Raw genomic sequence first — 21,589 nt, forward strand, 5'->3', positions numbered from 1 at the left:
CATGAATTATGAGCTAATCTTTAATCTCTTTATCTGGCTGGAACCTCTTTTAGTAAATTTGCCTATGCTTAACCTCCAACACTACCAAGTCTAATCACTGTGGTGTTAGTGTACCCCTGCAGATGCTCCTTCTTTATAACTTTGCATTTTGCTCTTTCAGCCCACTGCATTTATTTGCATTTTTCATCAATAAGATTTTGTTCTGGCTGTGTTCCTCGATGATATAAAATTGGACTCGCTTTGTTTTTGAAATTTTCCTCCACCAAAGTGAAACTTTTCCTAGATATGACAGCAGAATTTGAAGTATGCTGCTAGAGTTTTCCACCCTCACTGGGATCCCTCTCGTCAAGGCAGAGGATTAGAAGTTATGTAGCGTTGGCTTGCACATTCTGCAGGATTTTGAGCAAATGTATCCCCAGTTTAGTCACCCATCCCACACTGCATTCAAATGCCACCTTCTAGCTTCTCACAAAGGCATTTTTGGAGCTCCTCCTTACGTCTGGAACATGTATCTGGGACAGCTGCCCTTTGATGCTTAAATGAATTTTAAAAAAACATCCAGTTTGAGTTTGCTAGTAGGCGGTGTGTCGTCGTGTCCCCACAGAGCTTGCTGCCAAGCTTGTAAAAGCAAGCAATCTTGGATTTTGAGAGCTGTTATTCCTGACACCACAGGGAGCTGACAATTGGTGCGGTTCCTCCGCTGTCCTCCTGCGCAGTGAGAGTTGGTGTATGATTTACTGAAATCAAACAGGCACAAGGTGTTTTCCCTCGCTTTCCTTCACTGGATGGAATCTGGAGTTTCTCAAAGGTGAATGACATGAGATGTGTGAGGAGATGAATCCATCTCTCACCACCTTTAAAATATGGCCTCTTGGCTGCATTATGCTGCCACTGCTTCTGCTCTGAGGAAGGGAGTCTGTCTATGAGATTAATTTCCCCAATTAGCCTCCAGTTGGTGTGTGTGACACAGGCAAGGAAATCCACATGTACATTTTTCATCGACTTCCCTGCTTTGTGTGTCCCTCCTATAATGTAACAGTTTGGGACGCTGGTCCTTATGTGTGTGTCGAAGGGGGTTAAAACAAAGAAGCTGGTGATTTAAATAAAATCAAGCCTCCATCCCGCAACAGCATTAGCGCCGGGGCAGACTGCATTTTCAGGGAAGCTTTCAAGGACCACTGTCTCAGCATTCACTGTCAGCTCTCAGAAAGTACAGCTGTGTGTGTCAGCTAGTTTGCATGTGCAAGCGCAGTGTTGTGTGTTCTCAAAACAGAAGACAAACACACACTTTCTTGCACACATGCGCACAGACACACTCATATACACAGTTGAGCTTCCACAGGATGTACCGTCAGCATGCAATTCTGAGCTAAATTAGGTCTGTTGGCTTCCTAAAATATAAGAAATTGTTACATAGAGTGTGCCGTGCTGATGATGAGAAACCGACAAGAGTTGTCAAATTTTAAGTTACGATGCCCACATGAAGTTTCGGTGGGTCATTTTTGCATTACAAATAGTTTGTTCACATTAGAAAGTTTGCAGAATTTAAAAAGGTATGATGACCGATACATTTATCTTGTTAAATGGTAAATGTATACCTACCTTTTTTTTTTTTGCTTGCAGCCTAAAATCAGAATTAATATATAATACTATATTTGGAAATAGTTCTCTCTGTTTGCCTTGATCGGGTAGGTGTGTTAAGCATATTTCTTTATATTTAAAATCCGTCTCTGACTCACTTCTTCATCCTAAGCTTGAATGGATTAAGTTGGTAGTGTTATTTCTGCCTGCCAGCCTTGCTGACCTCCCCGTATGATTTGAATGAAAGCTGATTACATAGATAGTCACATTTAATTAACACATTGTGAGCTGCTGTTAGTGTGGGAACTTGGACTGTGCATGTGCTTGTGGTGTTATTTATGTAACGTCTGAGACGTCTGAGACGTTTCTTTTCCAAGTGGCTTTTTCCCCCTTCAAACAATACAGAGTTTTGACAGTTGAAATATGGACCAGAGTTAGTGATTATGATTCATCAGCACACAATGGACATGAGTCATTCTGTGACATGTTTGTGGTGTTGCTCTCTGTTTTATGTATCCCTTGCACCAGCTTAATTTCGGAACAAGCAATGAACGTGCAGTCTGACCCGGGTATGAGGCATTTCCTGCAGAAATCGCTTTTCTTAAGCTTTTTAGATAAGATGGTGCATTTTTTAGAAAGCAGAGAATCTGGCCTCAGGAAAGACGAGAGAAGGTAATCCGCTAATGTGATGCAGATTCAAACTCATAGCATTAATGATGGGCATGTAGAAGGTTGCTCATACACCTTGGTTACCCAGACACTCGGGCCTTAGGTGTTCAGTATGCACCTCAAATCTTTGCTTCACCACATAGAAAAAGCAGTGTGTTGTTTGGGGGAGGGCAGTAGGCGGTTCATCTTTGCAGTCCACTGCGTTTTTAAAGGCCGAGGTGCAGTGCTTGTGCTGTTTAAGACAGCGTGCACAAAAATATGATGTGTTCAAGTCTACATTCTCATTTGCACACTGCCTGCCCATTACTTTCCTCTTTCTGGAACTAGACACTTCCTCTTGAACATGACCGTCTGTTGTTTTTCTGAGGCTGTCTGTCACTGTGATTTCTGAAAATGAAGTATAGCACATTGTCTTCAGACATGTGTGAGTGTGAGAGAATGGATATTTTCAACTGTGCGCTGTCCATTGGTGGCCCGTGTTTGTGTTTATGTGCTTCAACTCAAATATTTTACATCTAACCTGCCAAGACGAGAGAGCAGCCCAAATGGGGCAGTCCCCCACTGCAGCTGTCAGCCCTTCTGCCGTCATCCCTCTTTCCATCAGCTCATCTCATGTTCATACTTTTCTTTTCATCATCTCTCCTCTGGTAACATATTTTATCCTCTGTTAAAGTCTTATTTTTACCCTCCAATTTACCCTCCATTCATCTCTGAATACCATACTTTGAGCTACAGTGGTTACAGTGTATAAATTAGTGGCTAGTGAACTTTCTCTGCTTAGCATGTAGAATATCAGCATGCATTCATGTTTTTTTTAAAGCCTGACATTGTTGAAACAAAGCAGTTAATAAAGGTAGTTAGTAAGTTAGCGGACTGCGGAGTCGCACATCCAGACCCAGTGTGAGGACAGAAAATATACCTACCCAACAACCGACTATCCAAATAGTCGAATAGTCAGGTTCAACCCTACTCAGTACTAAACGAACACAGAGTGCAGATTCTTTTTTTCATAGACACATTAAAGAAGGTTGTTATTCACATTGGATGAGGAAAAATATTGATTTTGATTGATTTTGGAAGTTTAAGAAAGGGACACAAAATTCAATGTTCAATGTAATTACATGATCTTGAAGTAAAGAATATATACAGGTCTGCCCAGACTCTTTTGCATTAATGATATGCAATGTTTCTGATTTTATATAAGCTGCAATTTAAATTCCACTGAAGGCTGTTGGTCTATGTTTAAATCTGTTGCCCAGGGTATCTGTGGCAGAAGTCAGTGCTAGACACTCTAATAAAGTGTAAACTAGTCTTTATTACTTAATGGGATGCATGCCTCTGTGTAAAAATGCAGTCTACAGCAAGAATAATTGAGGTAGTTTATGACCTTTTTGTTTCTTTGCAGTGAGTGACTCCTTTGAATCATCTGGCCGTGAATGTTGTGAATGCTGAATTCTCTCTTGCATAAATATTCAGTACTATAGATTAGTCTGTGCACAATCCTTGACAAGAAAGAGATGATACTCTTGTATCTGTGTGTCTGAATGTCTGATTGATCTTGCCTCTAACATTTGGGGGTCACTGTGTTGTGGTTAGGGTTTGTAGTGCAGTAGGCTCTATACCCAAACTTCCTCCAGCTCTGTTTAGTCTGCATCACTAGCGTATAGTTCAATTGACCACACACACACACACACACACACACACACACACACACACACTACACACTACACAAGCTCTATACACTCGTTCAGTGTTCACGTGGCTCTTGTCATCATATGGAAACGTTTATGTTCACTTTTAGATGCAGCTGTTCCTGCTGTGTTTATCCTTTCTGTTATCAGTATATCTAAAAGGAAGATAATGGAGGTTAATGGCTTTCAGATGCAGCAGACCACACATAATTATATTACACATTGTGCTTAATTTGTAGTCAAAACATGAAACATTCTTACTGCTCATGTTATAATCCCAAACTAATTTATATATTTTAATTTCACACATCTTAACAAAACCTCCCAAGATAAGCAGAACCTTTTTCTGGAAGATACAAAATAGGAAACATGTACTATATATGGCATAGACTGTATAAAATATGGGCGTATGTGACGTCACGCATAGGTTTCTGAAGAACCTCCCAGTGGTTCCTTCGTCGCCATTTTGGCAGTGCCTAACTCCACCTGCTCCCGGCTAATCCAAAAATGGGCAAAGAGGCGGAGATCAGTGGAGCTGAGGCTGGCCGAATGAGTCCTGGCTAGAAGCTCCAAGCTATTGAAGGCTAAGAAGCTAGTTAGACTACTTCGTCAGGAGGGCAGCTGCAAGCGGCAGCCTGGAGATGTTAATTTCTCATACCTAGGGGTTGTTGCTTGCATGTTCATGTTTTTTAAACATAGGCTTCTGCGTGTGTGCCCTTTGGAAACAAAGAATTGTGCGTTATATCACGAGAATTCCACTGCTGTGACACAGTAGAAATACACTATCCAGTTCAAGAAATGTGAATAATCAATGAAACCCTAACAAAAGTTATCACTTTAATTATAGAGTAGATAAAGGTCACACTCTGACTTATTCATGATTTACAGAGACTCAACAAGTCCCCCATGAGCATCTTTAATAAAAAAATGTTATCATTATAGTTAATTTATACGGTATTAATCCAGCAATCTTGTGCACACAGTGGCGACAAATACCTTCCATTTAACAGGCAGGAACGTCGAACAAACCCAGCTCTACGGAGGATGGCCATCTGTCTTGACCGGTTGGGGAGGAAGAAAAGAAGAAAGAGAGACAGATGGACAGACAGACAAACAGCCCCAGATATAAAAGCAACCACAAAACACTCTAAGCCAGACCCTTTTTTCTGTAGAACAGTGGATTAATTAGTGCAGTTAGTAGTAGTTAAAATCCCCCTGTGGCTCAGCAGTACTGTTGCTGATTCATTTTCTTGCTTTTCCAATAATCTGCAGAAATTGAGCCAGACTTGTTGCAGTAGCTCATGAACTGCCTTGTCACTGTGATGACGACACACAAAATACAGAGTAACACAATGAAGAGTTAATGCCAGATCTAAGGTCTGATAGTGGTGATAGTGGGGCTTGGATGGGTTGTCAAAGAGAAGGGATTTTTCCTCTTTTTTTTTAAAATAAAAAAATTGAATACATTTTGAAACGTTAGCCTGATTGCACTTGCATCGACTTATGATGGCATTTTACTTTCTCCAATATTTATGCGACAATTATTTGGACAATCCCTGAAAGTTTATTGTGTATACGCAACAAACACTCATTTTATTATTGCAGCCTGTGAATCCAAGATTTCTCAAGAGCCACTATTTCTCTCCATTTCTTACCCCGTTCATCTTCAAATCGCCCTATGAAATGAAGCTCTTGGTATGTGTTTTTGTTTTGGATTTTGGCATTGCTGATGCTGATTTATGGGGATGTAATTCCATAATGCGGGTAAAAAGGGAAAACAGAGCTCTGCACAGTTTGTGGTCTTCTCATTTCTTCTCTGTGCTCATATTTCATGCTGTGGGGGAACCCCCGGGTCTCTGGTGTGTCGAATTATACCCTTTCGTTTCATTGATACATTTGTTTTCAGTTGACTTGTGGACTTTCCTATTAGATTTAGCACTTTTAACACAACCACGGCAAAGCAGGCATAAAGGAGTGAGATGTCAGCTGTGTGCAGCTGGTCAACAACCCTCCATTAACTCAAGATGGATGCTACTTGATATCTGATCGGGCCATAATGATTTGTTTTGAAAGATTACTGTTACAAATGACGCATTCAAGCTGGCTCAGCATTTTCAGGCTCTGTCTGTGTGTATCTCAACACAGCGCTGTGATTTAGGAAGAATTTGGCATATGAAGAGACTGTGACTCAGTAATGAAATCTCACAAGGTGCTGCCAGTCTCATAACTCAGCTTTACTGTTCTCCACTCATGACCTGCGTTTTACCACGTAACACCCAGGGAGCTTACATGCTTTCTACCGGACTAAAACCTTTTGTGCGTATATTATTTTGCTGAAAGGTGGGCTTGGGGAAAACTTTAACACAAATTATACAATGTATTGTAATAGCTGACAACTTTTCTGCTAGCTTAGTACAATGTTGTTCTGAGACTGGTTGTTTCAGTCAGTCCTTAGTTTAATCTGCTTTTCAAATTACTTTTGAACTTGGTGGCATCAGTGTACTTCTGAGCAGGAAAATGGAAAGACTGAACACCTCACTGTTGCATAACAGCCTCCGACTGGAAAGGAGGTGGTCTTCAATATGCAGAATACATTAAACTTTCCAAGTGCTTCAGGAGGATTTTCCTGCAGAATATGGAGAAGAAATATCACCTTTTCTTTTCATAGGCCAAGAGCATAATATTTCTGACAGCCTCTGAGAATTATGAGGGCAGGCAAAAACCTGAGTCTTAAAATTTTAATTTGGAACATGTGAAAAGGCAGGTAATTGGTCTACAAATGTGAATGTGAATGTTGCTCTTGCTCGTAACCCCGTACTGCCTAACCTCTTCCTTTCACTGCCTGAACTCTGCCTCCCCACTGCAGAGTATCATCATGCGTCTCTGTATCCTGTAGTCTCTCTTCGGCCTTTTACTCTTTTCTTTCTTGAACCGGATGTCCCTCATCTCTCTGTCTCTGTCATTTCTTTCTCTTCCTTCCTCTCCCTAACTCACCCCCGGATCTAGTCCAGACAGCTGACAGACGACTCTACCGGCGTGGCTCCAGTTTGTTGCATTTTTTTTCTTTATATGTTCTGAACACTTCCTGTACTAGTCCCTTACCACAAAGCAGTATTTGTCACCGTTTGTTTGGGGACCCTAAGGAGTCTGTTAGGGGATTCCAGGGACCCCAAGCAAAAGTAATACATTCGTTATTTCATTCACTTGAAAAAGAGTATGCATGGAGTAGTCGTTAGAGCTGTCACTTTTTCTCAAATTAATTTTGCACAAGTATCAAATCACATGCATTGTAAGCAACAATGTAAGTTTATTATCTTTATATTACACCCGTCTAACTTTACTTCAGAATGATAATGCCAAAAACCCCAGGCATCAATTTAAGCATTATATGTTCATATCAGCATATATATTTTCTGATATGCGCCAATATTATACCATCATATCTTTGAAAAATCCTAAACATTTAAAGCAGGGTACTGATGTAGCGAAGAATGTCAGTAATGCTATTAAAAAGATGTTCATCGCCTAATGCTTGGCCTCTCTCTCCATCACCAATATTAATGCAAGCATGTTAATGAAGACTGAAACTAGAGAAAGCCAAAATCTCTGTTAATTAAAGTAAGTAAAAGTGGTTTTGATGAAAATAAGTAAATAAAAAAAAATGTCATCCAAAACTACCTATAAGTATTAAAGTAAAGCTTTTAACTTTTCAGTGGTGATTTTTCAATCCAACTGAAGCAGGAAGACAGTTTAGACTTTAAGGATCACACTTTCCTCCCCCTCACTGTTCTCCTGCTACTGTTTCTGCGGTCAGACTGCCCTCCACTGAGACTGTGTGTGTGTGTGTGTCTGGTAGACCACTCAGCATGTCTACTGTACAAACACGCAAATACATACATACACACACACACACGCTCACATACACTGCCACTCAAATTACATCCACCCCTCTCTCTCTCCCACACTGAAACTGAAAACACAGACTCAGAGGACATTTTATCGTGGAGATGAGGATTAAGTAGCTCGGACGGCGCCGGTGTGCCACACCATCCCACTCTACTCTTAACATAATCACAATAACAGCAGGATTTCCCACCTGTTTACAAAGGTCCAGAAATATAGAAAGATGATTCCCTTAGTGCTTTATATTGTACGTTAGCAATAAAGGATAGAGACTGTATTTGCCAACAGTATGCATGTTTTGGTACTAATGCTGAATAAGGAGAATTATGGAATTTTCTGTGCAACCAAGAGCTCATATGCTTATTTAACATAGATTGACACTGAGGAGACTTGGTGTCAGAGATTTCACAACATTTTGCAACATAAATGGCAGTCCAGCTGATTGATGAAAAATTTAAACATTGGATCTGTTTCTCAGTATAGCTGTAAAAACAACAGCACAGCACAGTGCTTTATTGAAACTTATAAAAAAGATGGCAACAAGTGTAGAGTCTGTGCATCATAGAAGAATAAAGTTGGATACGAGAAAGAAACTTGGCTCTTTTGACATAACATGGAGTTCATTAATTAGAGCTGATGGATGGAAATGGGTATAATGGATAATAGTTTTGTATGCAACTGGTGTTTCCCTATGCTTATTAAAGTAATGTCCTCCTTTTTTAGAAGTTCATTAGTTGGGCTGTTGCAGTCCACGTTTCTTTATGTACCTGGAAAAGTGGCATACAAATTTATTATTATTATTATTATTAAATGAATCCCAAACAGTGTCAGGGTATTGTTCTATTGTTATAGATGCTCTCTACCCGGACAACTAAAAGCCCTGGGCTCCATCATCCACTCTCTGCCGGGCTCATTTTAAAATTTATGTGTAGTGTACATAGTTGAGGAAAACTACTGCAGCCTAAAGTAACCTCTCTCCAGGCCATTCTTACTCAGAGTGGCAGGATACATGGCAAACTCTCTCTGTGTCGTCCCGTTTGCCTCTTTTACCTCCATCTTCACAGTAGCTGTTTCACACTTTTAACCACTTGCCTCTGAGGCTGAACGTCATGCCCTGTTATTCTGTAAACCAGATAGTAAATAGAAAAACAACATAAATGGAGAGAAATAAGGTACAACTGGCATTTACTGTATGTTAGGCGTAGTTAAGACCGAGACACATTCTAATGACTTGGCACTTCCCCAGTGGCTGGGTCATATTGTCATATGGGCTGTCATCTGCTGATATATACAAGATCAGACCGTGTCTATATGGCACACTTTATGTTTGAGACGGTGGACTACTTCGGACTCAGTTACTTGCACTTTCAATGCATATACACCTCTAAAATGTCCAGAGATTGCATTTCAAACAGCTGACCTCTGTAACATGTCTATCCGTCCTGCAGTGCACTGATGTCTGCGTGTGGCAGTGAGGCAGTAGTCAGACAGTTGCCTGTGCGTTGTCCATTTTGGTGCTTAGGTTTGCTTCTAAAGTGGTCGTGGGATGCAGATAACTGTCATGTTGTATTACCCAGTGCTTCATCTCTTCCTCTCTCCAGCACCCCCTCTCCGCTTTATTGCCCTGCCTTTTACTCTGTGGCTTAATTTCCCGTCATATTTCTCAGCTGCCGCCTTCTCTTTTGTCTCATCCTCTCTTCCATTACTGCAGTTCTCTTCATTTATTGCTCTCGTTTCCTTCTCTTAGTGTTCTCCCCACCCCAACTTCTGAATATGGGTTTCCACTTCATAATCATGGTCGTCATCTTCCTCAGCTCCTGTCTTCTCTCATTCCCTTGTTTATAAGGTCTAGTAGTGCATACATACTGTAGACAGTTAGTATTAACTAAATACTGACAAGAATCACCTTTTTAAGGAATTCCTGAGACAGGTCTTGCATGAATCATATGTAGTACGGTCAAACAGCTCATAAAGAGGCTGGACCAACTGACATTAGCTAAAGCACGTGCAGATAAAATCAGCCATCTCCAGCTCTAACACTGTCTACACAGGAGGCGTAGTGTGAGCTGCACTTTAGCAGAGCAGCAGCGAGAGCCCAATACACACTGTCACTGTAGTTAAACATGAACCACAGAAGTAACAGCCTTATTGTCGGTGCTTTTGCCGTCTATATTGCAGAGCTGAAAATACTTCTCAGATGCTCCAGTGGAGGGATTATCCTATCTGCAAGACTTTGCTCACTAGTGTCCATATTTCAATATATATTAGGTTTGTTTATTGATAGGTTAATAGAGCAAGCAATAGGTCAAGCTCCTGGAGGCTGAGAAACACATCTGAAACGCCTCCGTAGACACACAGTTAGTGTACCTAATGAGTCATAAGGGAATGACTTTGCTGCGGTTTTATATTACACCTGACTGTGTCTAAATCCAGCCTTGGCTTCCTGTGTGCATATTCCATTTTCTTAGTGACTCAGATGAGCTTGAATCCCTCCGGCTCATTTCCTCCCTCTTAATTCTTTTATTTCTTTATCCCTCTCTCCATCCCTTTATCTCATCATGTCACCTTTCGTCTTTGGTTTCCTACCATCCAAACTCTCCATCTGTTCGTCATGTGGCAGCTTGCATCAACCTAAAAACTCATTTAGCTTACTCCCTGACAGTGTTCCTCCCTGTGTTTCTTAATTTCAGTCTCTCTACTTTTGTTGATAATATAATATAATATTAATAATAAGTTTGTGTGTGTATATAATAATAAAATATATAAATATTATGCATTCAAAAGAGCATATTCCGAAGACGTTTAAACATTCCAGTAGTTATATTTATTCACATATAAAAAAGTTGACGACCACTTAACTGATTATATTACATATAGGGACCTGCTAATGATGACAGGAGCCTATAGCATAGACCCTGGGTTCCCAGCTCCAGACCTCCAGGCACCCCTACCTGCCCATTTTCCAGTTCTTTCTGTGCTACCACACCTGAACCAGCCGATTCCCTGATCCAACAGAAAGGGCTGGTGTGTTATACACAACATGATGTGTATGTTACAAACTACTCTTGTTGTGTAATTTATATATTTTCCACTGTTCTGGTTCAATTAACTTATGATGACAGTGATGTATATCACCCTTCTTCTTCAATGTCGGAGGTTTGTTTTACTCCACTGTTTGCCAACCCATGACATAAACTTCATTAGGGCGCCCCATTCAATTTCCCAGAATAGACCAGAGAATTAGCGGCTGTGTTCACATGTGAGTCACAGATGGAAAACTCTGTTTGATGCCCGGTCCAACTGAATCAGAATCAGATTTGTGTTCTCACATACAGCCCTGCCGGTAAATGTCTAGATAATTTCAGGGTTGCAGTGCATGTGTGAGAAGGGCTTTAGTGTGACGAACATCGTTTAATCAGTGTTTATCAGTGTGCGTTAGTAAACAACCAGCTCCCGCAAGGCATTCTTATTCTGGTAGATGGTTCGCTCTCTTTGGTGATGTAATGTGCTGCTTGTGCAAGACGTGAACATTGTATCGATAAATTACAGCACCCAGTCCTTTGCATCGGCTCATCCAGATGCTCACCACATTGTACCAAATTTTGCGTTCATGTGATTCAGGTAACCTTTTTTTGGATGTCAGGTGAATGTCAGCCAACAAGATTTGTACAAACCATTGACAGACAGAAATGTAACAAATGCCACATATTCCATGCACACGCCATACATTTCCAATCTATGTTCTGTTCTACTTTGCTCATTTTTGTAACCCTCCTCTCCTATGTCATCTCTTATCTCTTTCCGCCATCCCTGCTACTCCTCCCTCAGTATTTCCACTGTTGCCAGAATGTCATCACTATCAAAATTCCCTGGTCCAAATCAACTTCTCCCCTTTCTTCCCCTCCCTATGCCTTCCCATATTTATCTCCCTTTCTCCCCCTCGACTGTCTACATTCCACAGATTTGTGACTCTAGATAGACCTCTCTCTCCCCCTCTCCTTACATTCCTCCCTCCCTTCTTTTCCATTCCACCGTAGATGCCTCCAGATTAACATTTCGTCTTTACCTTCTCACCCCTCTCCAACCAAACCCCCCTCCTCTGTATGGTGACGACGTTCCACTCCAGATTCCTGTCTCCAGATTGTTGGCGTCTCTCCGCAGGGAACTGAGAGAGAGGGGAGGAGGTGGGACGGGGAGTGTCAGCTGTAGACTACTGGCCTCTCAAATGAATGACATAATTGGCATCCTGAGCATTCACTAGTCTGGAGAAAGGCTGAGGTTGGGAAATCTAGCGGTGGCTTTCCAGAGGAAGTGCATTGTAGATTAGATCGCCAGTTTGGCAACATTGCCAAATTTTGGACGCCTATAAATGCGAATTTATACTGCGCACAATAGTTTTGCAGTGTGTACTTGCCACTGTAACGTAAAGCTGTTTGCATACACACAGTGCACTTGTACTTGAGATGTTTTCAACGTGTATTCTCAGCGTGTTTTAATGAGTGAGCGAGCCCGACAGGGAGGCGTGAGGACGGGAAGAGGATGTGTTTTGTTTAACTGTTGAACAATGCTGTGAATGAGACAGCATGGGGCTGTAGTAAGAGTCATAACAGGGGCGAGGGTGAAGGAGGTGGGCCTTGAAAGACTCACTAATGAGTAGGGGGGATGTCCGTGAGTGTCAGTGAGAAACAAAATGTTTTTTTAAAATTCAAAATCGCTTAGTTTCTATAAATGTAGATGCTGTTTTGTTTTACCTGTTTCTAATTTTAGACATAGAGAATGTGTTATTAATATCAAAAAAATGTTTAAAGAAACAAACTACTATAACACATTATGTGAATTTGTGATGCAGCATGGCCTATTTGGTGTAGGTAAGATTACTTTTGCTGTTCAGATCAATCAATTGAGTGCTAAAAAAGGATGTTTTTGTAAAAAAGAAGTGTAGGAACCCTGTGAAATGGCTGAGTGAAAAAGTCTAGGTCATTTCCCAGAGGCCACATTGCCTGGCATCAGGTAAACTGTGCAAATGCAAGAGGACTTGACGCTGGCCTTGGGCCACATGCGCATTTCAGTTGGTAACCTAGATTTTATGAGAAGTAGGGATGTTCTTTCAGTGTGTGTCCCTATCCTTGCATCTTTGTACTTTGATGGTGCATCAGTACTTTTTTTTGTCTGTCTGGTACCTGAGGCCTTAAACATTGTTCATCAAAACTTAACACTTGTGGATAGGCATGCAGTTTTTAAGGTCATTGTGTGCCCCAAGGAAGCAGGAAAGTTGTGGTGATCTAGTTAATGACCGAACTTGACACCACAACATAAGCTGTTAAATATGTCTGGAAGGTTAATGGCTTACTTTTGACGTCTTCCGTACTCTGCTTAGGTTGCATTTAATTGAGCTCCACCAGGTTATGTTCCAGTTCCTGTCTCTAAGTAGTGACTGTTAGGTCATTGACCCTTTGTTTGTTATTGTCTTGTTTTAAACCACTGTATTTGTTTGTCAGAAAGGCTTTTTTGTAAAGAAACAGATGTTCTGCTAAACAATATTTAAAGCCTTTTTTCCCACCTGAAAGATGTTTCCCTGAAGCTTGCACATTTCTTCTGAAACAACCAGTAACCACATTGTTGACGGCTAATATTTGGTGATGTTGTGCTGATTGTCATGCACAGCGATAAACAATAACATTAGCTCATTACAGAACCACAATGAATTTAAGGTTGGATTCAAGATTTTTTTGTAAGAGTCTCTTTTTTGGTTTACTGCCAAAAAGGTAAAGGAACTTCATTACACTCATTACATGCACCTGTGCAATCTGATGGCACATTACTGATGAAAAAATCCCTATGTCATAACCCATCATTATATACCAGCTGCACTGCAACCAAATATGCACTAAAATGAAGATAAAATAAAAAGGTCCTTGGATCGCCACTGCTCTGAAACACTGTTCTTTATGACATTATCAGCATTCAAGCTCAGCAACTGGATGCACATGCAGCACAGGTTGACATTCTGTCCTTGTAGAGCTGCTGGAGAATAAATCGAATAAATGAACCACAAAATGTGCTGTACTTGACCGTGGAGTTGGCAGTGCACAATCACGCAATCGTCTACTGGAGTTACTGACCACAAACCCTTTAGTCTGGGGCAGAGCAGCCCAGCTCTGTGGGTTGTTAATGAGTGCAAGAGGCGAGAGGCATGCTGCTATTTCAGTGGACTGTACAGTTCAAATCATTCACTTTTGTTAACTTGAATACACCTCATGTCCTTTTGTCATCACCTTTCTTTACAAAAAATATTATTTTTCGACAAGGATTTACATTGTTAGAACCCTAATCAGTCAATCAATCAAATTGTATTTGTATAGACCTTTTCAATAGCGGTACCCAAAATGCTTTACATCAAAGCAATAAAATAATACAAAAAACAATACATAATGATACAAGAAAGGTGCTACTAGTGCTGCAGGGTGTTAAAGGCTCTCCAAAGAGCATAAGTACACAGAACTAAATTAGTCAGAGTTAAATGCCAATCTAAAATCAGCTTCGATTTAAAAAGTCTGAGGTCAGTTGTGCACATCCTGCGCAAAACTGCTCAACTTTTTGTTTTTAACTGTTAAATTGATTTGCTAATGTTATCTTTTTCATATTTTATGGCCATTTTTCTCTTCATATTCTTGACAGCAGTACTTATTGTTAATTCTTAATCACTGTGCACATTGAACACTTAGGCAAATTCCTTTTATGTGAAACAAACTTGGAAACAAACCCCTTCCTGATGAAGGCCATTTGATTAAGCTTTATCCTCCTATAAACTACACACCTTTATGCACTGACACCATTAAGCATCATCACAAAAAAATACTATTTATTGTCCGATGTATTGAAAGAAGTAATGGCTGTCTTATGAAAAATTGTTCTTATTCGAAAAGTATTAGAATGTTTAATTTTGTGAATTGAGTTGCAGTTGTGTATATATATATATACAGTTGAAGTAGACTAACTTATCCCACCCATTACTCCTTTTCCCAACGAACAGAGTGAGGCGTTAAGCAGCCATTGCAAATGGACACTCCCTTGAGAAAACAACGGGCCTTGTCTGTTTAAAACCTTTCACCCTTTGACCAGAACTAACGCTAACCTTCAGCCTGACCTTTGTGTTCAGACAGATGGAGACGATACAAAGCTGCTACCCCTCCAACTGCCTCTCTTTGTGTTCTGAGGCCAATTTTGCATATATTGTAATGAATACTAAGGCCCTTTTTTGTAATGCACAATATAATTGTCATACATAACTTGGCAGTGATTTATGTATATTTGAAACTTTACATCAGTTGGGTTGAATTTATATTTAGTACAAGTCCTATCACACAGAGATTTGTCATATTATATACATATTTTATATGACATTATTTTGAATGTGCCAAACTGTGTTTTGGCACAGGGCGGGCCTTTGGCGACTGCACAGGAGCTGCTTCTGCGAGCCAATGCATGGAAGGCCAGTATGGAGCAAATAAATGGAGACTCATATTGTAGAGCACAAGGCCACTCGTGCCTGTACACATCCATGTTACGAAGTCAAAGTCAGTCACGTATATAAAGGTGGAGGGCCTTATGCAGATGTCAAGATTGCCAACCGCTCAGGGCTGGTATAATAAGCGAGTGTGTGAATAAGCGAGGGTGCGTTTTTCCACACAGGAAAGAATCCTTATTATTTATTCTCGTCACAGGGGATCAGACTACCTGCTGATCCCTTGAGTGATCTGTCTGTTAACTCAAGGTCAAAGGATTCACATGATAACTGACTTATACATATCCAAAGGTACTGAGACATCATAGAATATTTTCTTGATCTTCATCTGTCTTTTCTGGTACGTTGTTGCTCTCAATTTACATACTCAAAATGGAAAAATGAACAAAGACAGCAAACAAACATTTCATGACTATTTACAGGTAAGTATGTATATACTGTATATTCATAAACACAAAGACCTACATATCTATTTTTTTCAAATGCTGGTTTGCAAGCTCATTAAAGGTGTCGGTTTATACGGTACACTATTGGCTCCCCTGGTGATGGGACGCTATGGTTGACCTCTGAAACATTTACGACATACTTGTCTGGGTCAATGGCAGGCCACTGTCTGTCTCCACCTCCTTTAGCTACCAGACAGTGGTAAAGGCATTATCCCAGGATGTTACTTGCTTAGATGGATGGGCTTAGTTTGGTGTGACCAGTTTGATTTATTGCTTGTTTCAGACTGTGAATTGGGGTGACTCATCTACAAATGGTCCCAAAACCGCAGCTGTTTCAAATCCTTTTAACAAACAATGGACCAGAGTTGACCCCCTTTTGACCCTTTAACTACTATCACAGCTTGGTCTAAGATGAAGGCAACTGTTTGTGGAAAAATTACTGAATCAGCAATATTTAGTTAAAAAACAAAACCTTAATGTGAGCTCTTAATAATTTTCTTCTGTTCTACAAACTGATTTCTTCCCAAGTAAATGTTCTCAGACATGGACTGTGAAAAGGAGTACAATTAGATTGCAATCCAATAAAACACTGAGGACTACGTAGGTTTTATTTGATTAAAGAAACCCTGTTGTTTGAAAGTGAGAGTGTAATCTGAGCTCACAAATTCTTAATAAAACATGATTGTAATTTAATTGAAATATGATAGACGCATGTTGGAAAACATAAACACCAGATAAGGCAGAGAACAACCTAGCTCAGCTGGCTTAAGTGAAGGTACAGTGATTGCAATATCTTTAACCTGCTTGGAAGATCAGTTACCTAAACTGCCTCCAGGAAAGAACATACTTGAGACCTTGTTGCTCATACAGCATTCAATAACAAGGCTTTGCTTATAATTTGGTAACTATATATAAAAGGTTTAATTGTAACTTTAAGGCATGACTCAGCTGTCTTATGTCAGCCCTTTTGTTTTGAAACCAAAAGGGCTGAAATAAGAAAAAGGGATCAAATAGGAATTAGAAATAATGAATTTCTATCCAAAAGCTCAGGAATCAATAGTAATCCTTTAATCTAACAATAGGCATCAGAAGAAGTCTTTGCAGAAGTCTCTGGTAGCATGGTTGTCATCTACTTGTGTGCTTAGTTGTTTACTGGACACTACACTGTTGTGCTGCCAGATTTATTGTCTCTCCTCTTAAAATGAGGGTTTGTGTTGGGGATGAGGATGATACATAGACAACACTGACGGCAGCTTCACCCTAGGGCTTCCTGGTCATTTACTCGCTCCTAGTTGACCTAGCTCTGAACGAGTGTGGTCCTCTGCCAGCTCTGGGTCACCATGGGCTGCCTGCTCACGTGGCAGCCATTCAACACTGCTGGAGCGCCACAGGACGCCAAGATGAGATTTGATTCCTCATTGATGTCCACAGTGGTAGAGCCTGCATAAGCCCGATAAGATTATCAACATATTTAGGCATGTTTATCTAAATCCTTGTGGGGTTTCTGTAAAATGATATTGAAATCTGTGGGGGTAGTATTCGCTACAATACATCAAATAGAGGTTTGATGAACAATTCTCAGTCCGCCTTTGTTTTTAGAATATAGCTTACTCATGTACAACCAGGCTATTCAATTATATTGTCCAGGGGGGCACATTTTTCATAAAGCTAAGGCCCCGGGGCTGAACGCTTTCCCTTTGATAAAATCTTTAGGGATGAATTGATAGGCTGTTTCTCCATATCCACAACTGCTGAATCCAGCGATTTTCTTATCAGGGAATTATTACAAAATTATTGCCTTTTTAAAAAAATATATTATTGAAAAAGAAAAATTCGATATGAATTTAATTGTTAAATATAACTGTTGTTCCTAGAGCAGCAACGGTAAATTTTGCAACAACAAAGTCAAGTGAGAAGATATTGAGTTTATAAAAGTGCTGTATCAACTCAGTTATTTCTCACTGTAAACTTATGTTGAATATCAGTAAAATAAATCATTCCTGACATCTCAATTCTAATCGAAGAACACAGACACCTGTCAGTATCAGTCCTCTGTCCTCCCTCTGACGCGAATCAGTCATTGATGTGCGTATTAATTCGCACATCAATGCCTTGCGATCCCCCAGTTAGAGCTGGTTAATGTGGCCCGGGAAAGGGAAGTTTGGGGTCCCCTTGCTAAAGCTGCTGCTCCTGCGACCCGATCCCGGATAAGCGGTTGAAGATGAGATGAGATGAAATACCTCAACCGGTGCATTGATTAAAGTGTGCTGTTTTATTGCACTTAATTACAAAGAGCAAACAAGATGTTTCAGTGTTCCTTTGTGACGCTGGGTACAGCCAACAGTTGGAGTGAACAGCTGTTGACACAAACAGGAAGTCCTCTATAGGCTGTCTCATTTCAAAGACGGCTCAGTTCAGCATACACAGTCTTTGTAGGATTTAACTTTCATGGACCGGTTGTCCAGCTCTCAAAAGAGATGGGAAATAAGTGAGATTGCTCGCTCGTTCGCTACTTTCATACACTGTCACTATGTAGTTTACCTATTTTTGTCATATGTGTGCTGGGCCACATGGAGGTTGCTTCTGGGCCGGATGTGGCTCGTTGGCCACCAATTGAATAGGCTTGATGTGTATTCTTTAACTTTTCTGTTCATTTTCAATTTCTTTTTGTACTTTCCTCTAGTAGTGGCTACAGTGCTTTCTATGTTGCTGAATTGCTAAAGGTTGAACAGAGAAACTTTGTGACACAAAGCCAAGGAGCACTTTAAGAGGCTTTCCCTCTTCAGAAGTTCTTCAGCCAATCATCTATAATGCAGCTCTTTTCCGTAAAGAAACTTAAAACTAACACGCTAACTAACATTTGTTACACATGCTGTTGTAGCACACATTTAGAGAAATCTCCAATAAGTTAGTCATGTACCTTGTACAAACCTGGAATAAGATTAATTTTATTTTTACCATATTGCTTGTGCCCTCATAAGTCATGATGCCCCTGTTGTCGTTATTGCTCCATTATCTAATATATACAGCCTTTAAACCCATTCATCATCGTCAGCAGCAGCAGCCTCCGGTGGCTGGCAGCACACTTGGTAAGAGGCCCTTGATGACAATGAGAGAAGCTTTCCTCTGGTAATTATGGCTGAGACACTGGAGCAGTGTGCAGGTTAATCCCTTAATCTTTATTAGCATAGTTTGGTAACCACAGAGCCCTGTCTGTATTATTGCTCAGCACATGCAGTTTAAACTAGTAGCTACTTACCAGTGTTGACTCTTCCACAGTCTTGAGCCCCCACAGCAAACCAAACAACACGAGCTATGAGGACAATCTCAAATTGAGTATTAATGCTATTGTTGCTGAATTTCTAAAAACATCTTTCAAAACTTTCTAGTTTAGTAGCCCGGGAATAAATCAGGTTCGCAGTTATTTTATGAGGAAGGCTGTTCCTGACATGTTTGATAGACCTGAGGGATACACACAATCCATTTTGGTAACGTTAAATTTGAGCATCAATTTGGTTTGTTTACAAGAAAACTCTGCAGGGCCCCTTTTTTAAATAAGATTTTCAAACCAATAGATGGAATGGTTTGTTGCTAAACCTCTGCTGCTGATACCCTGGAGTACATGTACACAAAATAGGCTCATCCATGTATCTTCAAGGCAAAGGTTAAGACCTAAGACGATAACCCATTTTAACCGAGTTGGATTCTCTGTCCACAAATGTTCTGCCAAAATTTCTGGCCTCTCCTGTTTTTCTCCTGTCTGCCGACAACACGGTGTCCGTTTTGTCCCACAGGAGGCTTTTCTGGCTGCCTCTGATTTGGCCTGCGCCCATACTGTTGGCTTTGGCAGTGTAATTTCCCCTGACAAGCTGATGGTTAGTGTTCATCCAGTCGGCTCGGTCAGTGTAATTTGGTTTGTGTTGAGACCGTCTGTTCCCATGTTGTGATTCTGTCTTGATTTTTCTGACTATGTCGTTTTGCTCACTGTTAGGGTCCTCTCATTGAATGGCTGTAATTCTAGGTTTGTTCCTCAGACCTGCCCATATCTTTTTCAGAATGGGTCCTTGTTTCTCAGTTGTGGTAGATTCACATGCTCTTAACATGATCTATTGTGTAATCTTTGTACAGCACTGTTTCGGCATAAGGTGTTTTAATGTAATAACTGTATTTTCGTGCTCTCCAACCCACTGTCGAATCACTGCATAAGAATTCTGTCTTTTAAGCTATATAGTTTAGTGTATTCACGGTCTGTGTCTTATTTTCAAAATAAGCCTACTGCATGCATAGTTGGTTGCTGTAAATAATACATACAATAGCACTTTCGCTACATGCTTTAAGTTGTGTTGTAAATGTAGGGACAGCATTCCCTGTGGAAGCATTATATGTCTGTTTTTCAGAAATTACAGATCTCACCTGAGGCTGGGCAGAGCAGAACATTTTTCTCACATGAAATGTTGTGGTATTTATGGCTTGGGGCTTTATTAGACAATGGTAAAGGGGAAGTTGCAGAAAATAATGCTTAGACTAGACACCTAGAGAATAGCGACAAGCGGTTAAAGATGTGATTTGTATTTTAACCTCCTATTTTCAGGCACATGTCATGTCTTTATATTGAGCTACCTGGTCATTGCAGAATGTCTGATCTACATATTTTGTTTGACTTGTACATAAATATTGCAGTTACGTTTTTCCCACAGAGGGAAGGCCATGATATGTTTTTGAAAAAAGAGAGATCACCTTTACCTGCAGTGAAAATGAAGTGGAAGTGACTGACATTAATAGACACAAGTCAATATAGAAAATGGATGGATTGATAGAAGCACTTGCAGAGAGTTTGAACCGTTTTCCAGACATCATGTAGTGATCAGGATGTTGGTCTGTCTGTTGGGAGCATGTGATGTTTATTATCTCCCTTTTACATGGCTTAGGTCATTGATGTTTTTCTTGCCGCCATCGTGTGGATTTTCTCTGCCACTCCTCGTAATTGTTGCTGCTCGTCCTGCTTTTGTTTCACTCTATAATTGTTACTGGATTGTCTAGCTAGCTCCAAACAAAGCATCGGTTTGCCTCAGTTCATCCTCCAACACACAAGGAGGGAGACATTTAGGGAGGAAGATGAAAAAAGACATCAGACAAACCCAAACATAGACTTACTCTCTTACTTTCTCTCTCTGTCTTGAAAGTGATTGTATGTTGTCTGTGATGCAAACCCCCAGGAACTTGCCTCATACAGGATAAAGTGCTTGTCTACTTAATATTTTACAAGGAGAAACTCTTAAGGCTGGTCTCCTTGCCTGTGATGGGACAATGAGGATGGACAAACCTATATGTGTTTTTCAAAAAGACAGCAGTAATTACTCAAAGGAAACATAGTCAAGTTCTACAGCTAAAACAAAAAATTATAAATAATTAAATATTTAAGGTTGCTGGTCTTTTACACATTACAACTGTGCTTTACAAATAATATAAAAAATACTTACCATTGAAAAAGAATATGTATATTTGGTCTTTTTACCATTTAAAAAAAAATGCTCTTATTTTCATCAAATTTGCACACATCTAAATAACCTGTCATTTTTCCTTATGTCTTCTCCTCCAGTCCTGTGTGCAAAGAACCTGGCAAAGAAAGACTTCTTCCGTAAGTAGAGCCTATTTTTAAATCTTGCTATTCCTATCCCATTGCCTCCCTTGTGCACTAGAATGGGCTTTGTCAGCAGTGGCAGCTTGCTGGCTTTTGAAGTCGTGCTGTAAATGAAGTCCCTCAGGAGCTGTCT

General features: G+C 40.3%; 1 protein-coding gene across 1 annotated transcript in view; it reads left to right on the plus strand.

The window, feature by feature from the left end:
* LOC310958166 (E3 ubiquitin-protein ligase SMURF2-like) overlaps positions 1–21,589 on the plus strand; it is a 64,261-nt gene that overhangs the window by 3,554 nt on the left and 39,118 nt on the right. Inside the window, exon 2 of the mRNA XM_083929000.1 lies at positions 21,415–21,453. Within this exon, the coding sequence (XP_083785126.1) occupies positions 21,415–21,453 (39 nt within the window). The remainder of the gene's footprint in view (positions 1–21,414; positions 21,454–21,589) is intronic.

The sequence above is a fragment of the Echiichthys vipera genome, assembly GCF_963691815.1.
Source record: "Echiichthys vipera genome assembly, chromosome: 2".
Classification (NCBI taxonomy): domain Eukaryota; kingdom Metazoa; phylum Chordata; class Actinopteri; order Perciformes; family Trachinidae; genus Echiichthys; species Echiichthys vipera.